Below are 20978 nucleotides of genomic sequence, written 5' to 3' on the forward strand. Positions count from 1 at the left end.
CAAAAAACTAACGAAATTGTAATCAGTATTATATAAGTGAGCGAGTTGTGGCAATTATTGTGAGTAAAGTAGTATTTGTAGTATCCTCTTCACTCCAGTTCGATGTGACTTAATATTATGACTGTGTAACTTACTGGTTTGAACGGGGCCACTGATATGCGTGTTATGTTCATGTTAAAAAACTGGTGCAGACTATAGTGAGCGGACCGGTAGAACTTCTTCTAGTTTATCATAAACGTTTAGTGAAAAAATGCATGTTGTGATAGATAGAACAGAGTCGCTCGTTCTAATCTCGACGCTAATGCTTATGAACTTCACAACCCTGGCTTCTATTCCGACAGATCTAAGTCATTTTAAAACTTTCATTATCATCACTAATTTAAGAGACACGCTCTTGTCGGTGTAGCATTCTCCGTTTTTGTCTATGAAAGACCAATCCTTCACAACTCACAATTTCTTCACAATTCTTTAAAACTTTATGTATATTGAAATATAATCGTATTGTTCACTTTTAACGTGATAATTACGTATTTTCTCATTGCTGAGGTACATAACTAATAAAAAATGTAGGTAATGTTATGGCAGAAGAATACATATTTGGATCACATTATGTATATATATATTGTTGTTGCTACCTATAAACCCGACAACGGACAGAGGGATTGTGTCCTCTAACATGATGGACTAATGTTATGGGCGATAGGCTGCTCCCTTGTCACCATAAGGTTCATCATATCCAGCTTACGACATCGTATCAACAGTGGCTGCAAGTTGTCTTTGATTACTTGTGGCTCTACCCACCCCATTAGGGATTACGGGCGTGAGTTTATGTATGTGTGCATGTTGCTACCTACCTATATTACTTCTCTTTATTTTGATAACGTGGAAATTGTAATTGTAACTTGGTATAATAAATAAATTATACCCAAAAACAAAGATAAAAGATGCATATTTTATGTCTGTTATCCATGAAATTAGAAGTTAAAACGAAGAAAAAACTTAACAACGCCATCTATCGTGTTTTTTGGGGAAAACCGATTAGAAAGTCCCTCATTGGAAATCTACAATAAGTGACGTCATAAAAAGACAAAAAACTACACAGGGACATGCTCTGAAAGAAAAGTTAAACGCATTATTTATCTTTTTGCTTAAGCTATAAGTATAGTAGCATCGTCGACAAAGTTATATAAAAGTCATATTATTTTCCCCATTAACACCTAATTTGTTATAGGATTATGACTACCTCATTAGGCTATTAAGTGTTAACAATTGACATAATACAACCACAAAGATTCGTGTTCTGTACTGATAGCAGGAAACGCAAGTAAATGAAGGAAGTTAATAGACGCGTTATACAGTAGAAAATATAATGTCTCTGCCCTTGCGAAAACCCTAGGTCCCAGAATATGAGCATATGAAAAACTAATGCGGTTTAAGCGTGAAAAGGGGAAAACAGACATATTTAAAGTCAAGATTATATACTGTTCAGAAAAAAATCCTTTCCATGTTAAATTTAACGACCTCCGTGGTCCAGTGGTTGAGCGTTGGGCTCACGATCCGAAGGTCCCGGGTTCGAAACCCGGTGGGGACACATCACAAAAATCACTTTGTGATCTCTAGTATGGTTAGGACATTACAGGCTGATCACCTGATTGCCCGAAATTAAGATGATCCGTGCTTCGGAAGGCACGTTAAGCCGTTGGTCCCGGTTACTACTTACTGATGTAAGTAAGTAGTCGTTACATGAGCCGTGTCAGGCGGCTCAATTATAAACCTGAAACCAGGGTTGATGAGGTTGGTACTCGACCTCACAACCGCACGATAGAAGATATTAAAAAGACCTTTTTGTTTGATGTCTAATCCTAACAAAAGGTGATCTAAGTGTTTAGTAACACTAAAGACACTTGCTTCGGACACTATGTATAGTGATTGTTGCGCAACTAGTAAGAGTAAAAGTGAGATGTCGAACGTAAGTGTGATCGACGCAATGGACATCATTAGGTTTGTTGTTTGGGGAGTTGCAGACGAGCGGTTTATGAGGAAACAGTATGCACTATGCAAATTACTTCTATAGCTGTAGTATCGTTGTGATGAGGTGGAATATTGATTTCAAACTGGACATTAAGCTGTGAAATGAAAAAATCGGTACAAAAACATTTAAGTTAATTAAATAGTTACTGAGCTATCAACCTACATAGGTGGTTCCGGTTATTACTATCTCTGATGGTAGTGGTCGTCATAACATGAACCATATCAGCGGCCGAAAGGCGGTTCATGAAAGAACACCAGGGTTTGCTTGGTAGGTAAACTAAGCAGCCCACACCATAACAAGTAGGTATTTTGAACTTCTAGTTCAGAAATATTTTAGTACTAGGCAGAATAGCTTTTAGCCATATTAGACTTAAATAAAAACGTGGACAGAAGAAACCTCACTTTCAGTGTTTATTTATATCTCATATGGAATTAAGTATTAAGTTATTTTTTTTATTTACGTAAATATACCTACACTTGCTTGAAAAATCCACCTACATTATTACTGTCTTGTAATTGCGGCATATTTTTACGTGAAGTTACTAAAACACAATACATTTTATCTAACTTATATAATAGGTATTATTGTTAATAACCTGTATTGTCATATTGCTGGATAGAGACCTCTCCTTCGTCTTTCCACCGTTCACGGTCTTCAGCCACCTGCCACAAATCTTAGGATGGATATCAAATAACTTTTTTTATGAGTTCCGACTTTATGTTCGTTTGAAGTCATATTTAAAACATAGATAATTGATATGACGTGGTTTTCAGGATTTGTGCCCGGTTAATGGCATTAGGGTCGCCCCTTATTACATGGGACATAAACATAGCTCGCGAGGAGTGTGTACAAATAGGTACACCCCTGTTTACCGCTTCGGGGATGCAGCCCTGATGCGTGTAATGTTAGCTGTTTTTAAACGCGGCGTGCGGCGTTCAATCCGCAAGTTGATATCATCACATTCTCGACACATACCGAATCAGAGTGCGTCAACACCTCATTATGTTGAATTACTCAGTGAATGACTTGACACACTGCCTCACTCTAATGCGGTGTTTAACTAAACTATGGCTATGAAATGAGCAGGCTTTGTGGTTGTAATTTTAAATGTTTAACCTGGTTTAATTAATATTGGATTTGTACAGCAACATTTCATATCTGTGTCACGGGTTTAAATCCCGGCTCGGGTTCTAAACCATTGAATACGTCTGAATCATAGATACCTAATTGATATGACGTGGTTTCAAGGATTTGTGCCCTGTTATGGGCATTAGGCTCACCATGCATTAGGCTCTATTAGATGGGACTTAAATATAAACTGGCTGTCTAAGAGTAAGGGTTATATACAGGGTGTTAGTGACATCGTAACGAAATCTTTTAGGGATGATTCACGCTATGATTCTGAGTTGGTATCAAGTGGAATTTTCCGTCGCAAAAGTATGCAACAGAACATAATTAAAAAAAAAACACAATAAAATTATGAATTTTCCGGGAAGAAATTCCACTTGACATCAACTCAGAATCATAGCCTGAATCATTCCACTCAGTATTCGTTACGATGTAACTAACACCTTGTATAGTTCTGCCTACCCTTTCGGGGATACAGCAGTGATGTTCATTTTTGTCATGAAATAAACTTGTCTACTTATCAATGCATATTCATCATCCAGTTTCAACGGATATGTAGCAATATGAATGTTTAATTTATTTATTTTATCAAGGCTAATGGATAGATCACCAGTAAATTATAAGTTTGAAATAAAATTAAACGATTTAAAATGTCAAAAATGCAAAACGATGAATTAATTTTGAGAATTATGTGTCTGTTTTTATAATCCGTAATATTTCCGTTCATCTGTAATAACTAATTAGGCTTTTATAGATTAAAAACTCAAAATAATGGTAAGGAAATCTAGTGTAATGACAAAAGCTAATAAAAAGTATCAGAATTCGCTTTTTTTCAGTCCCATGCCACTTGCATTCGTTTGATTTCTTTTCGATTAGAAAAAGCACTTCAGATAATTCCTCTGTAATTAACATCTTAATGTTCCGTCGAAAGTTTGAAGTTTACGATTTAGACATCGGGAAGACTGTACCTAGTATGTCCTATCTCTTAACATCCATACATAAACTCACGCCTATTTCCCACCGGGCTAAACAGAGACTGGAATTCCATTTGCTTCGATTCCGACTGTACGAAAAATAAGTAGGTTTTCGGGAATGAACTGTGAAGGACCAGTTAACCTTATGTAGTTTAAAGTATATAAAGATCTTCACGATTGTAGGCACTCTCTCCAATAAAACATAAAAGAAATGAGCCACTCACCACGTGATCACGGCGCCGCCATATGAAATACCGGCCGGTAGTTGATGTTTGAGACGTATTACACAATGTTTCCTTTTGATTTTGTATATAATAGTTAAAGTACAGTTTCTAGATCAGAGGCACAAGTCCACGAAGAATATTATCAATTATTTCACCACAAAAACAATATTAAAATGCGGAGCACACAGTAGTGGGTGTCACGCGCAAGATGGAGAGTTTTTTTTTTTTTTAAATGACACCGAGGCTGTGGTTGTCATTGACGTACAGCCTAGTAGCTTGTAGACACATAACTTATATGAAATATTGAAAAAGGAACCAAACAATCGTGTTTCACTTAATACTTAAAGAAAACAATAATTAAATCCTAAACATATTCCCCCCCGCTGCAAAACATAAGGTTTGCAGAGAACATAATACTAATAATTAAATGTAGGCTCGTCCCGTTGAATAGGCAGGGGACAAAGCTTAACAGAAGGTCGCTTCATGGTACCAGACTGAGTCCGTACTGTCGCAACACGGATAACACCATCGGACCCGGGATGAACATCGATAACTCGCCCTAACCGCCATTGCATTGGCCTAAGATCGTCCTCTTTGATTAAAACCAAGTTACCGACAGAAATAACACCCGAACTATTATACCATTTATTTCGTTGCATTAATGAATTAAGATAGTCATGGTACCAACGACGCCAAAAGTCACGATGTAACCGTTGTAAATGATGCCAACGATTGTTCAAATTAAGTTGCGTTTCCGGTATTTCTGGGACTACTGTGAGAGGCTCGAGCGTTAAGAAATGGCCGGGTGTCAAAACAGATAGATCAGTTGGATCGTTACTAACCGCGCATAATGGACGGCTGTTTAACACGGCTTCTACCTGAACAATCAGGGTTTGAAGTTCCTCATAGGTCAAAAGCTGTGAACCTATGACACGATGTAAATGAGTTTTTATGGATTTGACTCCAGCCTCAGCCAAACCTGAGAAATGTGGAGCTGAAGGTGGATGAGTGCTGAAAGAAATGTGCTCAGATTGGGCAGCATTTTCCATAAGAGGAGTTAATTGGCGATAAGCACCAACGAAATTTGTTCCACAATCACTAATAATTTGAGAACAGCGACCTCGGCGTGCAACAAACCGACGGAGGGCTGCTATAAAAGCATCGGAAGACAGATCACATACCACTTCGATATGAATGGCCTTAGTGGCGAAACAGACAAAGATGCACAGGTACATCTTTTCTGAGCGAACACCTCGTTTTCGTTTTCCAACGATGACATTTAAAGGGCCTGCGTAATCGCATCCTACTACTGCGAAGGCCTTTACTCCTGATACTCTGTTGGAAGGGAGAGAAGCCATTATTGGTTGTACACCAGTTGGCTTGACTCGAAAACATCGTATGCATTGGCTTATGCAACTCTTGATGACTTGCCTGGCTGAAAGGACCCAAAATTTTTGATTTAATAAAAATTGAACAGTTTGAGGCCCTGGATGTAAATGCGATTCATGCACATCTTGAATAACAAGCTCTGTTAGCCGCGATTTTTTCGGTAATAATATGGGATGTCTAACATCATAGTCCAAGGGCGCATTTGTCAATCGTCCCCCTACACGCAGAATAGACTGTGAGTCTAGGAAGGGGCAGAGCTTTCTCATAGGCTTTGATAGAGGTTTGTTGCTGTTGAGGTTTTCTATTTCCCCATTGAACGCTCTCTTTTGGGTAAACGATACTAACAACTGTAAGGCAGTTTCCATCTCGCTGGTGATGATGGCACCTCTGGAGCATGGTCGCTTTCGGGCGCGGTTTATAAAACGCTGCACATAGGCCAATACTCGCTGAATTTTCTTAAGAGAAGAAAATCTGAATAGTAAACGTTGGATTACATCTGAATCACGAACTTCAGAGACCAGAACCATTTTCCTTTGCTCCTGTTCGGACAGTAATTTAGCTTGAGATGAAACCTGGACATTAGGCCAAGCTTCTTTCGGTTGTAGTAACCATTCGGGCCCGTGTAACCACAACGGATGCGTTACAAGCTGGTCTGGCAACAGACCGCGGGAGACACAATCTGCCGGGTTCGACTTAGTGTCTACGTGGTTCCACACAGCTTGTGGTAATTTGCGTTGAATGTGACTGACACGATTAGCAATGAACGTCTTCCAACGTAATGGAGAAGAGTGAATCCACGCCAATGTGATCATGGAGTCCGTCCAGGTAAAAATTGCTTCTGGACACATCAGTGGTGACAATGCTTGAATAATGAAGCACAGAAGATCCGTGAGTAATACCGCCGCTGCAAGTTCTAAACGAGGTAGAGTCATTTGTTTCGTGGGAGCAACCTTGGATTTAGCGCTTAAAAGATTAACTTTTACAGTTCCATCAGGAAGTTCATATCGAAGATACACAACCGCTCCATATCCAGCCTGAGATGCGTCTCCAAAGCCGTGAAGATGGTAATTTGTTGCATCCGGATGAGTAACTTGTCGCGGAATTGAAAACTGGGACAGTTGAGGAAGTTGCTGAACATATTTGGCCCATAATTCCAATATTTCAGGAGAAGGTTCTGCATCCCAGTCGGTTCCTAATAGCCATAATTTTTGAATAAGGCACTTTGCAAAGAAAGTAAGTGGTGCAAGAAAGCCCAACGGGTCAAAAATCCGTGCAAGTTCTGACAACATTGTACGCTTCGTACAACGTCTGTTCAACGGTTGAACCTTGTATGTAAAATTATCAGATGTCGGGTCCCATCTCAAGCCCAATACCTTAACGAAATTGTCTTGATCCAAGTCACAAGTCTGGGACCTAGAAAGGCAGTGATCCGAAGGTAGATCTTCTAGAATACGTAGGTCGTTACTAGCCCACTTTCTAAGTTCAAAGCAACCTTTGCGCGAAATGTTAATGAGCTGATTGCGAAGTTCTAGCGCATCATCCAAAGTTTTGGCACCGGCAGCAATGTCATCGACATATATATCGCGGTTCAGAACTTCAGCCGCCTTCGGGTAATTCGATCCCTCATCCTTAACCAACTGTTGTACTACGCGAAGGGCTAAAAATGGTGACGAGGAAACCCCATAAGTCACTGTATTCAGTTCATATTCGGACACAGGTTGAGAAGGATCAAAACGCCATAGTATGCGCTGCAAATGCCGGTGCTTAGGGTTCACCAAAATCTGGCGGTACATTTGCTTGACATCAGTGGTCATAACAATATTATGCAGTCGGAACCTTAAAAGAATAGCCGAAATATCAGTTTGGAGCTTCGGCCCAATTAATTGGTTTTGATTTAACGAATTTCCGTCAGAGTCTGGGTCGGACGCATTAAAAACAACGCGAAGACGAGTCGATGCACTATTTTCGTTGATGACACTGTGGTGAGGTATATAATATGCATCAGATCTATCAGCATCAGATTGAGGTACCTCAGACATGTGACGACGATCTAAGTAATCTTGCATGAAATCAGTATAAGCTTTATACAAATCGGGTTTTTGCAAGAGCCGTTTCTCGCAAGCATAAAATTTTCGAAGTGCCTTATACTTCATATTTTTATATTGAGGGGTATCCATTTTCATGGGTAACTCCACGATGTAACGTCCATCTGTATCTCTGTAGTGCGACTTAGAAAAGTGTTCTTCACAAAGTGTGTCTTCCAGAGATGTAGGTAGTTCACAGGGAACATTTTCTACCTCCCAAAGTTTTTGAAGTGTCATATTCAAAGTGTGGTCATTAATGGCCAATAACACATTAAGTTTAGGTACAGTTTGACAAGGTACGGTTCCCATGAAAACCCAGCCAAAAATAGTGTTGAGGGCCATGGGAGTCGTATCAGTCGATGGAATCGACCCAGGCAATAATATAGAGGGCCAAAGTTCAGCTCCGATCAGAACGTCAATGGACCCAGGTAAGTAATAATTCGGATCAGCAATTGTGATGTCTTTGAATGTCGCCCATGTACTATTATCAATCCGAGAGGAAGGCATATCTCCACATATTCGGGGAACAATCATGGCTTCGAACGTAAGGACTTGCTCACGTCCGCGTCGCGGTCGAATCACACAATTGACCTTGCCAAGGTCCTTGACCTCTTGGTTACTTAAGCCGTAAATTGGAACGTCACTCTTATATTTGGGCAAGCCCAACCGGCGAGCGCAAGAATCAGTCATAAAATGAGCCTGACTACCCGAATCCAGCAGCACTCTTACCTCTTGATAATTACCCCATTTGTCTTTTATTTCTACCCTTGCAGTCGACAACACTACAACCTTGCCAGTGTTAATCGTATTGGTTAATACACTGACAGGTTGATCGAATTGGACTGGACGAGATCCTGACGCATCACCAGTGGGAACAGGGGCAGGTATGGAAATAGACGCTGACTGGGCCAAAGGCAACGCGGACTGGGCCATAGGCGACGCGGACTGGGCCGAATGAGAAGCCTGCTGGGCCGGGAAGTGCAACAATGAGTGGTGGCGACGACCACAATGCCGACAATTTGTCTTAGACCGACAAGTGCGGCTCGAATGATTTGGACGCAAACAGTTCACACACCATTTTTTATTCTTAACTGTTTCAAATCTTTGTGGCACTGCCAAAGATTGAAAGTCTGAGCAATGGCTTATGAAGTGGCCCTGAGAGCAATAACTGCAAATATTATCCGTAGCAGTAGCATTACTGGCTACAAGTGTCGTCGTGGTGTATTGGCGTGGTGACTGAGCAGTGTTATTATTTTTAATATTCGTATTACTCTTTTTAAAGTTCGCATTGGTTCTTTTATCGGTAGGCTTTTCAGTTCCCAACGCTAAAGAAGACATTTCCCAAGCTTGGCAATATTTCATCAAGAAATCTTTTAATGTGTCGAAGGAAGGAATTTCAGATGACGTCACGCTCATTTCAAATTCCTTGCGAGTAGCAACGTCAAGTTTTGTCAATAAAGTGTGAAAAAGCACAAAATCCCATTCACCAGTCGGCAACTTTAGATTTTCCAGAATCGCTAAATTTTCCGAAAAAATATCTAAGACATTACGTAATGACGCAGCATCGTTTGCAGCAAGCTTGCAGTCGCGAATTGCCTCCCATGAAATAAACGCGAGGTGCCGTTTATTCTCATAACGAGTTATCAAAGTTTTGTAGGCAACGTCATAGTTTGATTCCGTTAAAGGAAAAACTTTTATCAATTCCAATGCCGAGCCTTGAAGTGACGACAATAAATAGCTAAACTTCTCAACTTTAGACAATGACTTGTTTTTGTGAATTAATGAATCGTATAAATCTCGAAATGGAAGAAAGTTTTTATAATTACCGTCGAATGGTTTTAACATAAGACGCGGCAACTTAACCTGCGCTGACGACTTGTTGTTTTCACTATGGTTGTCCGACGGCGGTATGTCATGAGAGCTGATATTACCGGACTTCGGTTTATCGATACCAAAAACTTTACACTTTATTTCGAGAATATCCGAGTAGGTCTCATCAAACTGTTGACGAAATATATCCTCTTCGTTGAATGCCTCTTCATTATCATCGTCCAGTTTTGATAAAATTTTATTATGTACGGAATCAAATTCTTCTGTCAACTCCGGAAGGCGATCGCACCATGAAATAAATCGTTCCTTATAAGAACTATCTGTTAAACATCTTTTTGCACATATATATGCATCATTCAACCGTTTGATTACGATTTTACGTTTAGCTTGATTCATACCGAGTACCATCTTAATTCCGTTACGATCACGATAAATAAACAACAATGGGATATAATTTTGTATTATTTTAAACCAATGCACAAGCGAACAAACTTATAATTTATTTTATCCTTAATCTTATTATGGAAGAATAGCAACTCTAGACAAATATCACGGAGTGTGCGACAGTACCTACTCTCGGCTGACTGAAACGAGAAAGCGAATAAACGAACCGCTCGGGTTATATGTAATTAGATAATGAAATTACAACATTTGTTTATGCACAATATATTCCCCAATAGAACTACATGGTTAACACAATATTTGAGAGTAAAATCCATAGGTCTTGTACGGTACGAATTACTGACAATCCGGCTCGAAGGACCAAAATAACATGTACGAAAAATAAGTAGGTTTTCGGGAATGAACTGTGAAGGACCAGTTAACCTTATGTAGTTTAAAGTATATAAAGATCTTCACGATTGTAGGCACTCTCTCCAATAAAACATAAAAGAAATGAGCCACTCACCACGTGATCACGGCGCCGCCATATGAAATACCGGCCGGTAGTTGATGTTTGAGACGTATTACACAATGTTTCCTTTTGATTTTGTATATAATAGTTAAAGTACAGTTTCTAGATCAGAGGCACAAGTCCACGAAGAATATTATCAATTATTTCACCACAAAAACAATATTAAAATGCGGAGCACACAGTAGTGGGTGTCACGCGCAAGATGGAGAGTTTTTTTTTTTTTTTAAATGACACCGAGGCTGTGGTTGTCATTGACGTACAGCCTAGTAGCTTGTAGACACATAACTTATATGAAATATTGAAAAAGGAACCAAACAATCGTGTTTCACTTAATACTTAAAGAAAACAATAATTAAATCCTAAACACCGACATACTTCTCTTGCTTCATCCACATACATGAATCGTTTCATACGCGCACGCCGGTTCACGGTAGATCTTCCTGAATCTTTCTAAGGACATCTCCAATTTGGTCAATGTACGTCCTTCTAGATCTTCCTCTGCCAGCCTTACCACTAACAAACCTTTGCTTTATTTACTGCTTTCATAATCCTATCTCCTAAGCTGTAAACTTTCGACACATGCTAAATAGAGCGTTGATATTTTAAAAATATTTATTATTTTATAAAAGTTCTTGAAAACGGAAACGAATTACCTATAATAAGGATATCTTTAGTCAAGTTAGCGAGGAAATAATAAAAAATGATTTACATAATTATTATAAGCAAAATTAATTTTATTATTTATTAAATTAATTTAGATATTCGCCATTGAAAGTGATCAAAAAGTATATAATATGCGTTTTAATCACACCAAGATCTTCCTTTATAGACAAGAAAGGAATTATACTAAATTAATTTTAATATTGTATATAATTATGTAATGATGCACGCCCGATTGACTATGAATTAAATTTTAATATTGTAATATTTAAGTACATACCTATGTAATGTTGCACGCCCGATTGGGTTGAATTGTACCTAAGAACTGTATTTTTTCTTTTTATAATGTAACTATGACATCTTTTTTTGGACTGTACAATTGCAATAAAACACTTTTGATTTTGATTTTTGATTTAGAAAAATAATTATTCATAATATACACTATATTTCTAGATGTTGCACTCTCCCTCACCAAATTGTGATAAATGTTTTCTTCCCACTGGTTGCCTGGAAGAAATTGCTGCTTAGCAATAAGGCCGCTAGATTGTACTGATTATTCCATCCATGTGTGTAAAACTTGTTTTTATGTTGTGTCCAATGAACTATGTTTGTATTGTATATTTCACTGGTTTATTTGCATCTAATATTATGGGTTCTTTAATCAAACGATATAGATTGAAAGCTCGGAAGTAATCTGCACCCAATCTGCAAGCAATATCCATGCTGCTTTCTAGTTCTAGACATAACTATTACTGTGATATAATCTTATATAATAATCACTATAGTACTTATGCACTTCTACTTAAGTATTATTTTTTTTCGCAATAAGAACAATAATTTCGGATTTCAAATAATATCAATACTACAATTAAAAAGCTTACCCCGGTGGGGTTTACTTTATGTTTAATATATCTTGTATCTACTACATACCTACATAATTGCATCCCTAAAGGAGTGGAGCCACGAAATTAATCTGAAAAATTCTTGCGTCAACTTTTGAAGAAACTTTTTAAAATAGGTATATTTCTAACTACTCTTAATTCATTTCTTGGTTCACAAGGTCTTTGCAAATGCATTTCCGCCTTCCCCTTCAAAAATTCAACAGGTATGATATAAGTACAGTGATATCTAACTCGCTTATCCAATAACCTCGCAGATTCTAAGAACCGATAACCCAAAACAATAAAATGAGTCTATTTTACACCGCAGCACAAGAATGTTGCCTGTTCCGTAATAGAGGTCTATGGGAACTTCATCTCAATAGCTCGTTTAACTATCCACGTTATAATTTTAAGTCTATGTTATGATATAAATCCATTATTATGCTTGTTGTTGCTATTTTTCTTGTTTAGATAATTGCTGGTAGTTTTGGCAGTTATTAATTTTCGCTATTAATCTTCACTTCATAATGAATGTGACTTAAAAAGCTGCCTACAAACGTCTATTGTGTTACAAGCTTTTATCGCATAATAAATAAATAGGTGCCTAAGTAAGTAGATACTTCACAATAGTATGAACATTTGATGTTATCGTAAATGCGTTTGCACACCTGTGCATATTTTTTCGTAACCGGTAATGTCTTTTTTCGTGAGAAAATTGTGAAAACCAATTTTCACGCCATTAGAATACAAGCACAAAATGTACACCGCCATCTATCCAAAAAATGTTGTTCTATCAAAACTAATACGCAGTATGTTTCTTACGAGACATAAAAGTTCTTCAATAAATTTAAAGATGGCGTTGCTAGCCACGCAGCTATGCTAACTTGGCTGTTAGTTGAAGTCAGTTGTAAGCACTTTCACCATAGAGTCCAAGTAAGTTTCGACTTATATACATACATGGCATTGTATCGTTTTGTTTGTGAACAATATTTTACTTTTATGCTTAATAATATTTTCACAATTTTATTGCTCTTTATAAAAGTTTACCCATTCAAATCAGTCCAGTGTCTATAATAATACTTTTATTATTTACTTGCTCATTAAACATGGTACAATAAAGAAATTCAAGAATTTCATGTTTTGCCAACCATTCCTACATCCACCATCCGATTTCAATCTCCATCATTATTTATTACTTTCTTAACTAGTTTCAAAACATGCCCGTAATGACAGTTACATAAAGTGATTTCGACAATGCTATTGGGAATTGAACCCGGACCTTCAGATCGTGACCCCAACGCTACATACTAAAGGAGGCTGTTGTCCGAACGGATGACAGTTACTTGAATACATTTTCCTTGCTCTTTCGTCCCAGCTCAGAGCAGGTTTTTAAAAAAGAGAATTTCATGTTTTGCCAACCATTCCTACATCCACCATCCGATTTCAATCTCCATCATTATTTATTACTTTCTTAATTAGTTTCAAAACATGCCCGTAATGACAGTTACATAGAGTGATTTCGACAATGCTATTGGGAATTGAACCCGGACCTTCAGATCGTGACCCCAACGCTACCTACTATACCAAGGAGGCTGTTGTCCGAACGGATGACAGTTACTTGAATACATTTTCCTTGCTCTTTCGTCCCAGCTCAGAGCAGGTTTTTAAAATAGTTCTCACCTACTTTTCTCACCGTTCCAGAAAGAACCTGAGCGTGCAGCCGGTAGACCGGGAGGAAGACGCCCAGCTGTTCACGTATAGAGACGTGAACCGCACGCACGTGTCCATCGTGCTGGCGCAGAGCCTCGACCAGCTGGTGGACAGCGACACGCCGCAGAACGTCGTCAAGTTCCGGCTCGGCTGCGACTTCGATACCGGCGATGATCTGGTAAGGAATCATCATCTTCTTTAGGGTTCTGAGCCTCAAACGGAAAAATGGATCATTTTGTAGGAGATTCTGTCCAGCAGTCTATCAAGTCCTTTGTCCTGCCATATGGCGACATAGTTTATTGTAGATTATCCGCATATGCCAATCACTACTTGGCCGGACAAATGGGGAGCGCCGAGGGCTCTACAGCAACAAATCTGAGGGTGCCCAGCTGGGCGTGAACTTCGACTTAGGGCGTTGTCGGAGAGGATTATATTTGAAAGAATTAGTCGATCCTAGTGGACCTATACCGGCTAAGTCAAGATAAGCATTGACTGGGGTAAATCGTCGGCCACGTCGGCGGGGTCGGGGGTCGTACGAAGAAAGTAGAGGCCGAGTGAGAACCCTTAGCGCATTCCAGTTGTCCGGCCGAGTAGTCAAAAAAATGTTTTGGAAAAGAATAGACCTGATTGATCACAAATCGTAGAGTATGCTTTGTACTTCTTCGAAGAGGATATGCATGGTGTATCATAAAGTTGTGGTACTCAATACTCAATTATTTATTGCATTCCATGTACTACAATGACATAGGCATAGGAACTAAAACATGGACCCTGTAGGGCACAGCAACGTTGAAGGGAATAGAGGAAGTGTGTATTATAATATTCTATAGTTTTAATTATATTCTATATAAGTGTGTATTATTATAATATTAGTATATTTAAAAATTCGTCTACAGTACAGTTATGAGCAAAATAATGTACCCACTTTAGGACTCTGTCGCACTAACATATTTGACATTTAGTGAGACTTACAGTTCAATTTGTCAAAAAAGTTAATGTGACATGGTACCAAAGTGTATACATATTAATGCTCGTGACCGTACCTACATCTTTTCCTCTTTTCCCTCCTACCTATTATATCGGAGCCTCGCAATACCAGCAATATATTAAAAAAGAAAATAGGATTCTTCATTTCCGGTCTCAAATTATTTTTTCTCTTTTGATGTGACATAGTGACTGTAACAAAAAGTTCACATCAAAGTTGAACAACCATTAGACAGGAAAATAATTCAAGTGTCGTTCAACAAATACCACAGAAACCTTGCAGGGCGAATGAAAAAGCGATTTTACGTTTACTTTTACAACTGTCATAAAGGAAAGATATCCCTTAAGAGAAGTCAATGAACCTTAGAGTTCGCTACACCATATTTTACTAAAATTAATGCTCTATCACTCTTTACTATACGGTTAGACTCACGGTCCGGAGGCTCCGGGTTCGAATCCCGGTGGGGACATATCACAAAAATCACTTTGTGATCCCTATTTTAGTTAGGACATTACAGGCTGATCACGAATGTCCGAAAGTAAAATAATCTGTGCTTCGGAAGGCACGTGAAGCCGTTGGTCGCCGCTACTATTTACTGATGTAAGTGAGTAAAAGTCAGGGGTCTTTGGCGGCTCAATCATAACCCTGACACCAGGGTTGATGAGGCTGGTATTCCACCTCACAACCCACACGACAAGAAGAAGAGTTAGTACTTCAATAATTCAACAATCCTTCCCTTTCACCAATCAGTCTGCATTATGGTATACCTCGCATGTTTACACCCATTCAATTTTCATGATTGTACGTTCCATTCCATACAACAAATACGTTGCCATTGACAGCAAATAAACACACATGCAACGAATTTGTAGATCTGCAAGTATAATGCAAGGTTTGGAGAGAGTTCTAATTTCTCGAATTCTCGAGTGATGTCTCTGAACAATGTCTGCTAACGACTAGTGATGTACAATAAACTTACATTTAATAAACTCCATCTTGTAACTTATGTTTGTAATCTTTATTTGAAGGGCTGTCAGAAGGCAACATACTGTGACCTTTATTACCTATTGGCAGATTACATTTCATCAGATTACATTATAAGTAGTTGCAGTTTCTTGTCATTTCTTCTCCTCAGCCATAACACTTTGCGAAAAGACGTAAATTCAAAAATGTTACATTGACCTTTAACAAGTTTATCCATGATAATTACGTTGAATAAATGATTCTGATTTCTGTGTAGTTTTGATAAATTTCAGATATAAGTACATATAAGTACGTATACATTAGTAAAATAAAACTGAAACTTACTCACGACCATTTTTCAATATGCAAATAAAGAATATTGAATATATTAAATATTGAATTAGGGTAGTTAGAGATACATCAATCGCAAGATGAACTAATTAGCAAAAGTTGTTAAAAAGACACCAAGTTACTAAAGTCACCACAATTCCTAAGGACTGATTGATGCTGACGACAAACACACAAATGACAAGGGCTTAGCAACAGGAACATGGTACGGAACCTCAAAGTTTTATTTATAAATCAAAGCACTGTCTAATTCTTCTGTCGACCTCAAAATCTTCAAATATTTTTATTTTACCGTACCATCAAAGGACAAACGGATTGATATCGGATTCTATAAAGAAATTTTGCTGTTACTGAAAGAATGGGTTTCATAGAAAGTATTGTTTGGCGTGGTGATATCTTCACGTTCATTCACTGCTTCGTGGAAAAAGTAATATATATTTTCATGTGTAGGCGTAGCTTAGGAATAGTAAAAATATATTATATATTTAATGAAATGTATATTTCATACACTTAATAACGAAATGAACTAACTGTACGGCCTATAGGCTGGTAACCTAGTTTATGTAGTACGTTGACAATAGTAGTAACATAGATTGCTTTTCCAAATTCAGAAGACACCTCGCTGGTATGCAACTATCTGACACAAGATGTCTATTTGATAAGTTCGGGTTCTTTTACAGAACTAATATTTTTATGCAGTAAAATAGCACTAGTTACCCTAGGTTGTATTATTTGTTATTTTACCAAAAGAAATTCTTAAGAGTACTATCTACTGGTCTGGAGGGAGTTTAAAGCGGCTTGTGGGGGTGAAGACAAATGATTCCAATGAAAAAAAAATGCTATGAAATTGAAGGTTTTTTTTATTTTTTTTTTAAACTGATTAAGATTACCCGTCGCACTACCAATATTGCATGCCTATTTTTATAAGCAAAACATGATGTACTTATTTACAATTGTTACCATGTTAAAATAAATGTGTATGTGAAGGTGCAGGTAGTGTCGTATCGGAAAGTGAAGGTTTTGGCGGGAAGAAGAGAGGAATGGCGGTTACTCCAACGACAAGAGCGCAGCTCTTAAATAGAGAGGGAGAGTTAAAATACCATGTTTGAAGCAAATAAATGATTACATAACATAAACGTAAACTGCCTATATAATGTCCCACTGCTGGGCACAGGCCTCCCCTCAATCAACCGGAGGGGGTATGGAGCATACTCCACCACGCTGCTCCACTGCGGGTTGGTGGAGGTATTTTTACGGCTAATAGCCGGGACCAACGGCTTAACGTGCCCTCCGAAGCACGGATGATTATATATCTCCGAAATAAATGATTATGATTATGAAATTATCACCAGATAAAATGGTTCTCTTTTAATGGAATCTTTAATTGTACTTTACAAAGTATTAACCTCAAATACCTGAATAATACCTGATATCCATGTTCGGAGAACGCGTGACCAGGTGTCAAGTATCAAGAGTTTGAATCCAGACTCAGGCTTTATAGCCATGTATTCAGTCGAATAGTCATGAGTTTGAATTCATGTTTGATAATTGATACCACGTGGCATTCTAGATTTGTGGACTTAATTCTATACACCTCTGCCTAGTACTTCGGGAATATAGGTTTGATGCTTCCTCAGACCTATGTCTTAAATTTAACCGGGTGAGACCCACAGCGCTCTCCATTTGTCCCACCAAGTAGTGACTGCCATCCGTGGCAAATATGCAATGATTTATTAAAAATAAAGTGTGTCTCAGAAGATAATTATCTGCATAATGTGGAAAGGATTGTGTTTTCAGTGGCGGTTTCAAGTTTGGATATTCACGGGTCGCTAGGGTCGGCCTTCACCTATTTAACTTTGTGAGGGTCATTTTAGTGTTATTTAAATGTCGCTTGCCTTCCTTGTACTGCTCATCCCAATGGTGGCGAAAATCGGTTTACTCGTAGTTGTTTGTACAAAGATTTATAGAAAAATTGGTGGATGTTATGTACTAATATTAATTGATGAGGGATGGCGGAAATAAAACTTAGGTTTGCAAATAATCGTCTTTTTCTATTTTTAAAAGAATTAAAAATCCGACCCCGCACGCACACTCATCTTCAACCGCCATCACACTCCCCGTCCCTTTCGCACACACCTCTCTTTCTTCCCCGTTCCATTCAGCTTACGTTCCGTTCCCACATTCGGCCGTCCTGTTACAATGACTGTCCTCAGTCATTCGTCCACACTTTCATAATGTTTCATATCTTTCAATACAATACATCACACAAACACTCTTCATACCTTCAGTCATACCTAACAAACCATCTTTGAACCTTAAATATTACAAAACATCTTATAAAAAAAAATAAACATGTTACAAAACATCGTATGTAAATCATCAACACCTTAAACATCTACTTTTAAACATTTTTACTAACATCTTATGTAACAAAACATTTTATGTGAAAAACAACTTAAAAACACTTTAATTTAAATTTGCAGACAGACAGCCTTACGTTATGCCTCTTGAATATATTTCGTACTTATTTGCTTACTTACATAAACTTAATACCTTTCAGACTAAACTGTAAACTAGACAAAACAAACTAAAACCATGCTAACTTCTAACTCCAAATATTCAAACACTAATAATAAAATATAAACCTTCTTTTAGTAAATTAAGACCATTTGGCCACAAAACAACAAAAAATAAAATAAAAACTGCATCCTCTTCCTGCAACAAAAATAAAAATATTACAACAATTAAATAAGAATCTTACCAAAACTCTATTCTTCTGGCCACTTCTTCATGTTATCTGCAGATGTTGAAGTCTTGACAGGACCTTCTGTACAGCTGTCAAGCTTCTCAACGTCATACCTATCATGGCCTTTATACTTTAAGATCTTGTAGGGTCCTAGGAACTTAGGCTTCAATTTAAGTCCTGTACCAAATTGTGTGCGTTTTATAGCAACAATGTCTCCAGTTTTATAAGGTAAGTGCTCCTTCCTTTTCCTATTAAAGCTCTTTGTATTTTCTTCTTGAATTCTATAAATCTGTTCTTTAGCTTGTCTTCTTAGATCTTCTCTACTTTCATTAAACATCTGTATGTATTCTTCCTGTAGTAACTCTTGTATCTTTACATCTTCTTTTACTCTCATCTTTGTACCTAAAAGCAATTCACAAGGTGTACAGTTTATGCTCCTTTGAAAAGTGCTATTGATGGCTCTCTGCACTCTACTGACATGCTTATACCAAAGGCTTGAGTTCTCTATACACAACTTGGTAAGTAATGGGATCAATATTCTATGTATTCTTTCGACTTGCCCATTGGCACGTGGAACTCCAGTGGTTATGGTTATATGCTGTATATTCTCTTCTTGACAATAGTTTGTAAACTCATGACTTGTAAATGCAGTTCCTCTATCTGTTATTATCCGTCGTGGGTTTCCAAAAGTCTGTTGGTGGATCTCTAGCTTGTTTAGAGTCTCTCGGCTTGACGTGCTTTTTGTAGGGAATAGCCAAACAAACTTAGTGAAAGCATCTACCACTGTCAGTATGTAGTTGTACTGTTTACTGGTTTGCGTCAAGGGTCCAACATGGTCCAGATGGATAGTATCCAACGGTACACTCTCCTTTTCAATAGGATGTAATAATCCATCTAGTTTTCCTTCCCTTTTAGTAGCTAGTAAACATGGAATGCATGTTACTATGAACTCTTCTAGTTTCTTATCCAATCCTGGTATGTAGTAATCTCTTTCAATCACTTCCTTCATCTTCTTCTTTGAAAAATGTCCATTGCTATGCACCTGTTTAATTACTTCTTTTTCCATCGTCTTAGGTATAACAAGTAGCTTATCTCCTTTATATAAAATGTCATTCTGTGTCCAATAATCTTTATATGTCTTTTCTTGTAGAATCTCTTTAATAGCCATGATGCCTTCATCTTGCTCCTGCGCTTGCTTTACTTTATCGTGTAATGTGGTAACTCCAACATATGGGTAACGGCTTAATGCATCAACGTGTCTCATCTTCGTTCCAGCACGGTGTTCTATCTCGAAGTCGTACTCATTGAGGAATAACACCCAACGGGCAATCTTGGCAGACAGGTCTTTCTTTTTCAATGTCAATTCAAACGCCTTGCAATCCGTGACAATCGTGAAGTGTATCCCATACAGGTACTGTCTGAACTTCCTTATGCCTTCAATGATAGCAGTTGCCTCCAGCTCATAGCTTGAATATCTGGACTGAGCTTCACTCGTCTTTCTGCTCATGTAGTGCACTGGGTGGAGACCTGTATCTGGATGATGTTGCATGAGTATAGCAGAATAGGCAATACTAGACGCATCAGTGTGTAATTCAGTCTTTAACTTTGGATTGAAAATCTTTAAAACAGGGCCTGAAGATAATCTCTCCTTTAAAATATTAAATGCTAGTCTTTGTTCGTCTTCAAATAAAAATTCTTTTTCTTTCTTTAATAAATCCGTGAGCGACTTTGATATTAAGGCATAGTTCTCAATGTACTTTCGAAAGTAGGATGTCAGCCCAACAAAACTGTGTAGTTGTTTAGTGTTTCGTGGTTCAGGGTACTTACGTACAGCTTCCGTCTTCTCTGGGCTTGGCTTTATCTCTCCATTACTGATTACGTGGCCTAGATATTCAATTTCAGGTTTGATCAAGTTTGCCTTCTTCCAGTTTATCTTAAGTCCATATTCTGCAGCCACCTTTAACACAAGCTGAAGTCGTTCGACTGCTTGTTTTTCGTCTTCTGCTGTAATTAGAATGTCATCAATAAAAATCATCATGATGCCTTGGGAAATCAAGTCCCTAAAGATAATGCTCACAAATCGCATGAAATACTTCGGGCATATGGACAGA

At 38.0% G+C, this 20978-nt stretch overlaps 1 protein-coding gene across 1 annotated transcript in view; it reads left to right on the forward strand.

Moving 5' to 3' along the window:
* Positions 1 to 20978, forward strand: part of LOC126370190 (cadherin-89D) — a 90760-nt gene that overhangs the window by 44655 nt on the left and 25127 nt on the right. Inside the window, exon 4 of the mRNA XM_050014947.1 lies at positions 13817 to 14003. Coding sequence (XP_049870904.1) covers positions 13817 to 14003 — 187 coding nt within the window. The remainder of the gene's footprint in view (positions 1 to 13816; positions 14004 to 20978) is intronic.

This window comes from Pectinophora gossypiella, chromosome 10, assembly GCF_024362695.1.
Source record: "Pectinophora gossypiella chromosome 10, ilPecGoss1.1, whole genome shotgun sequence".
NCBI lineage: Eukaryota > Metazoa > Arthropoda > Insecta > Lepidoptera > Gelechiidae > Pectinophora > Pectinophora gossypiella.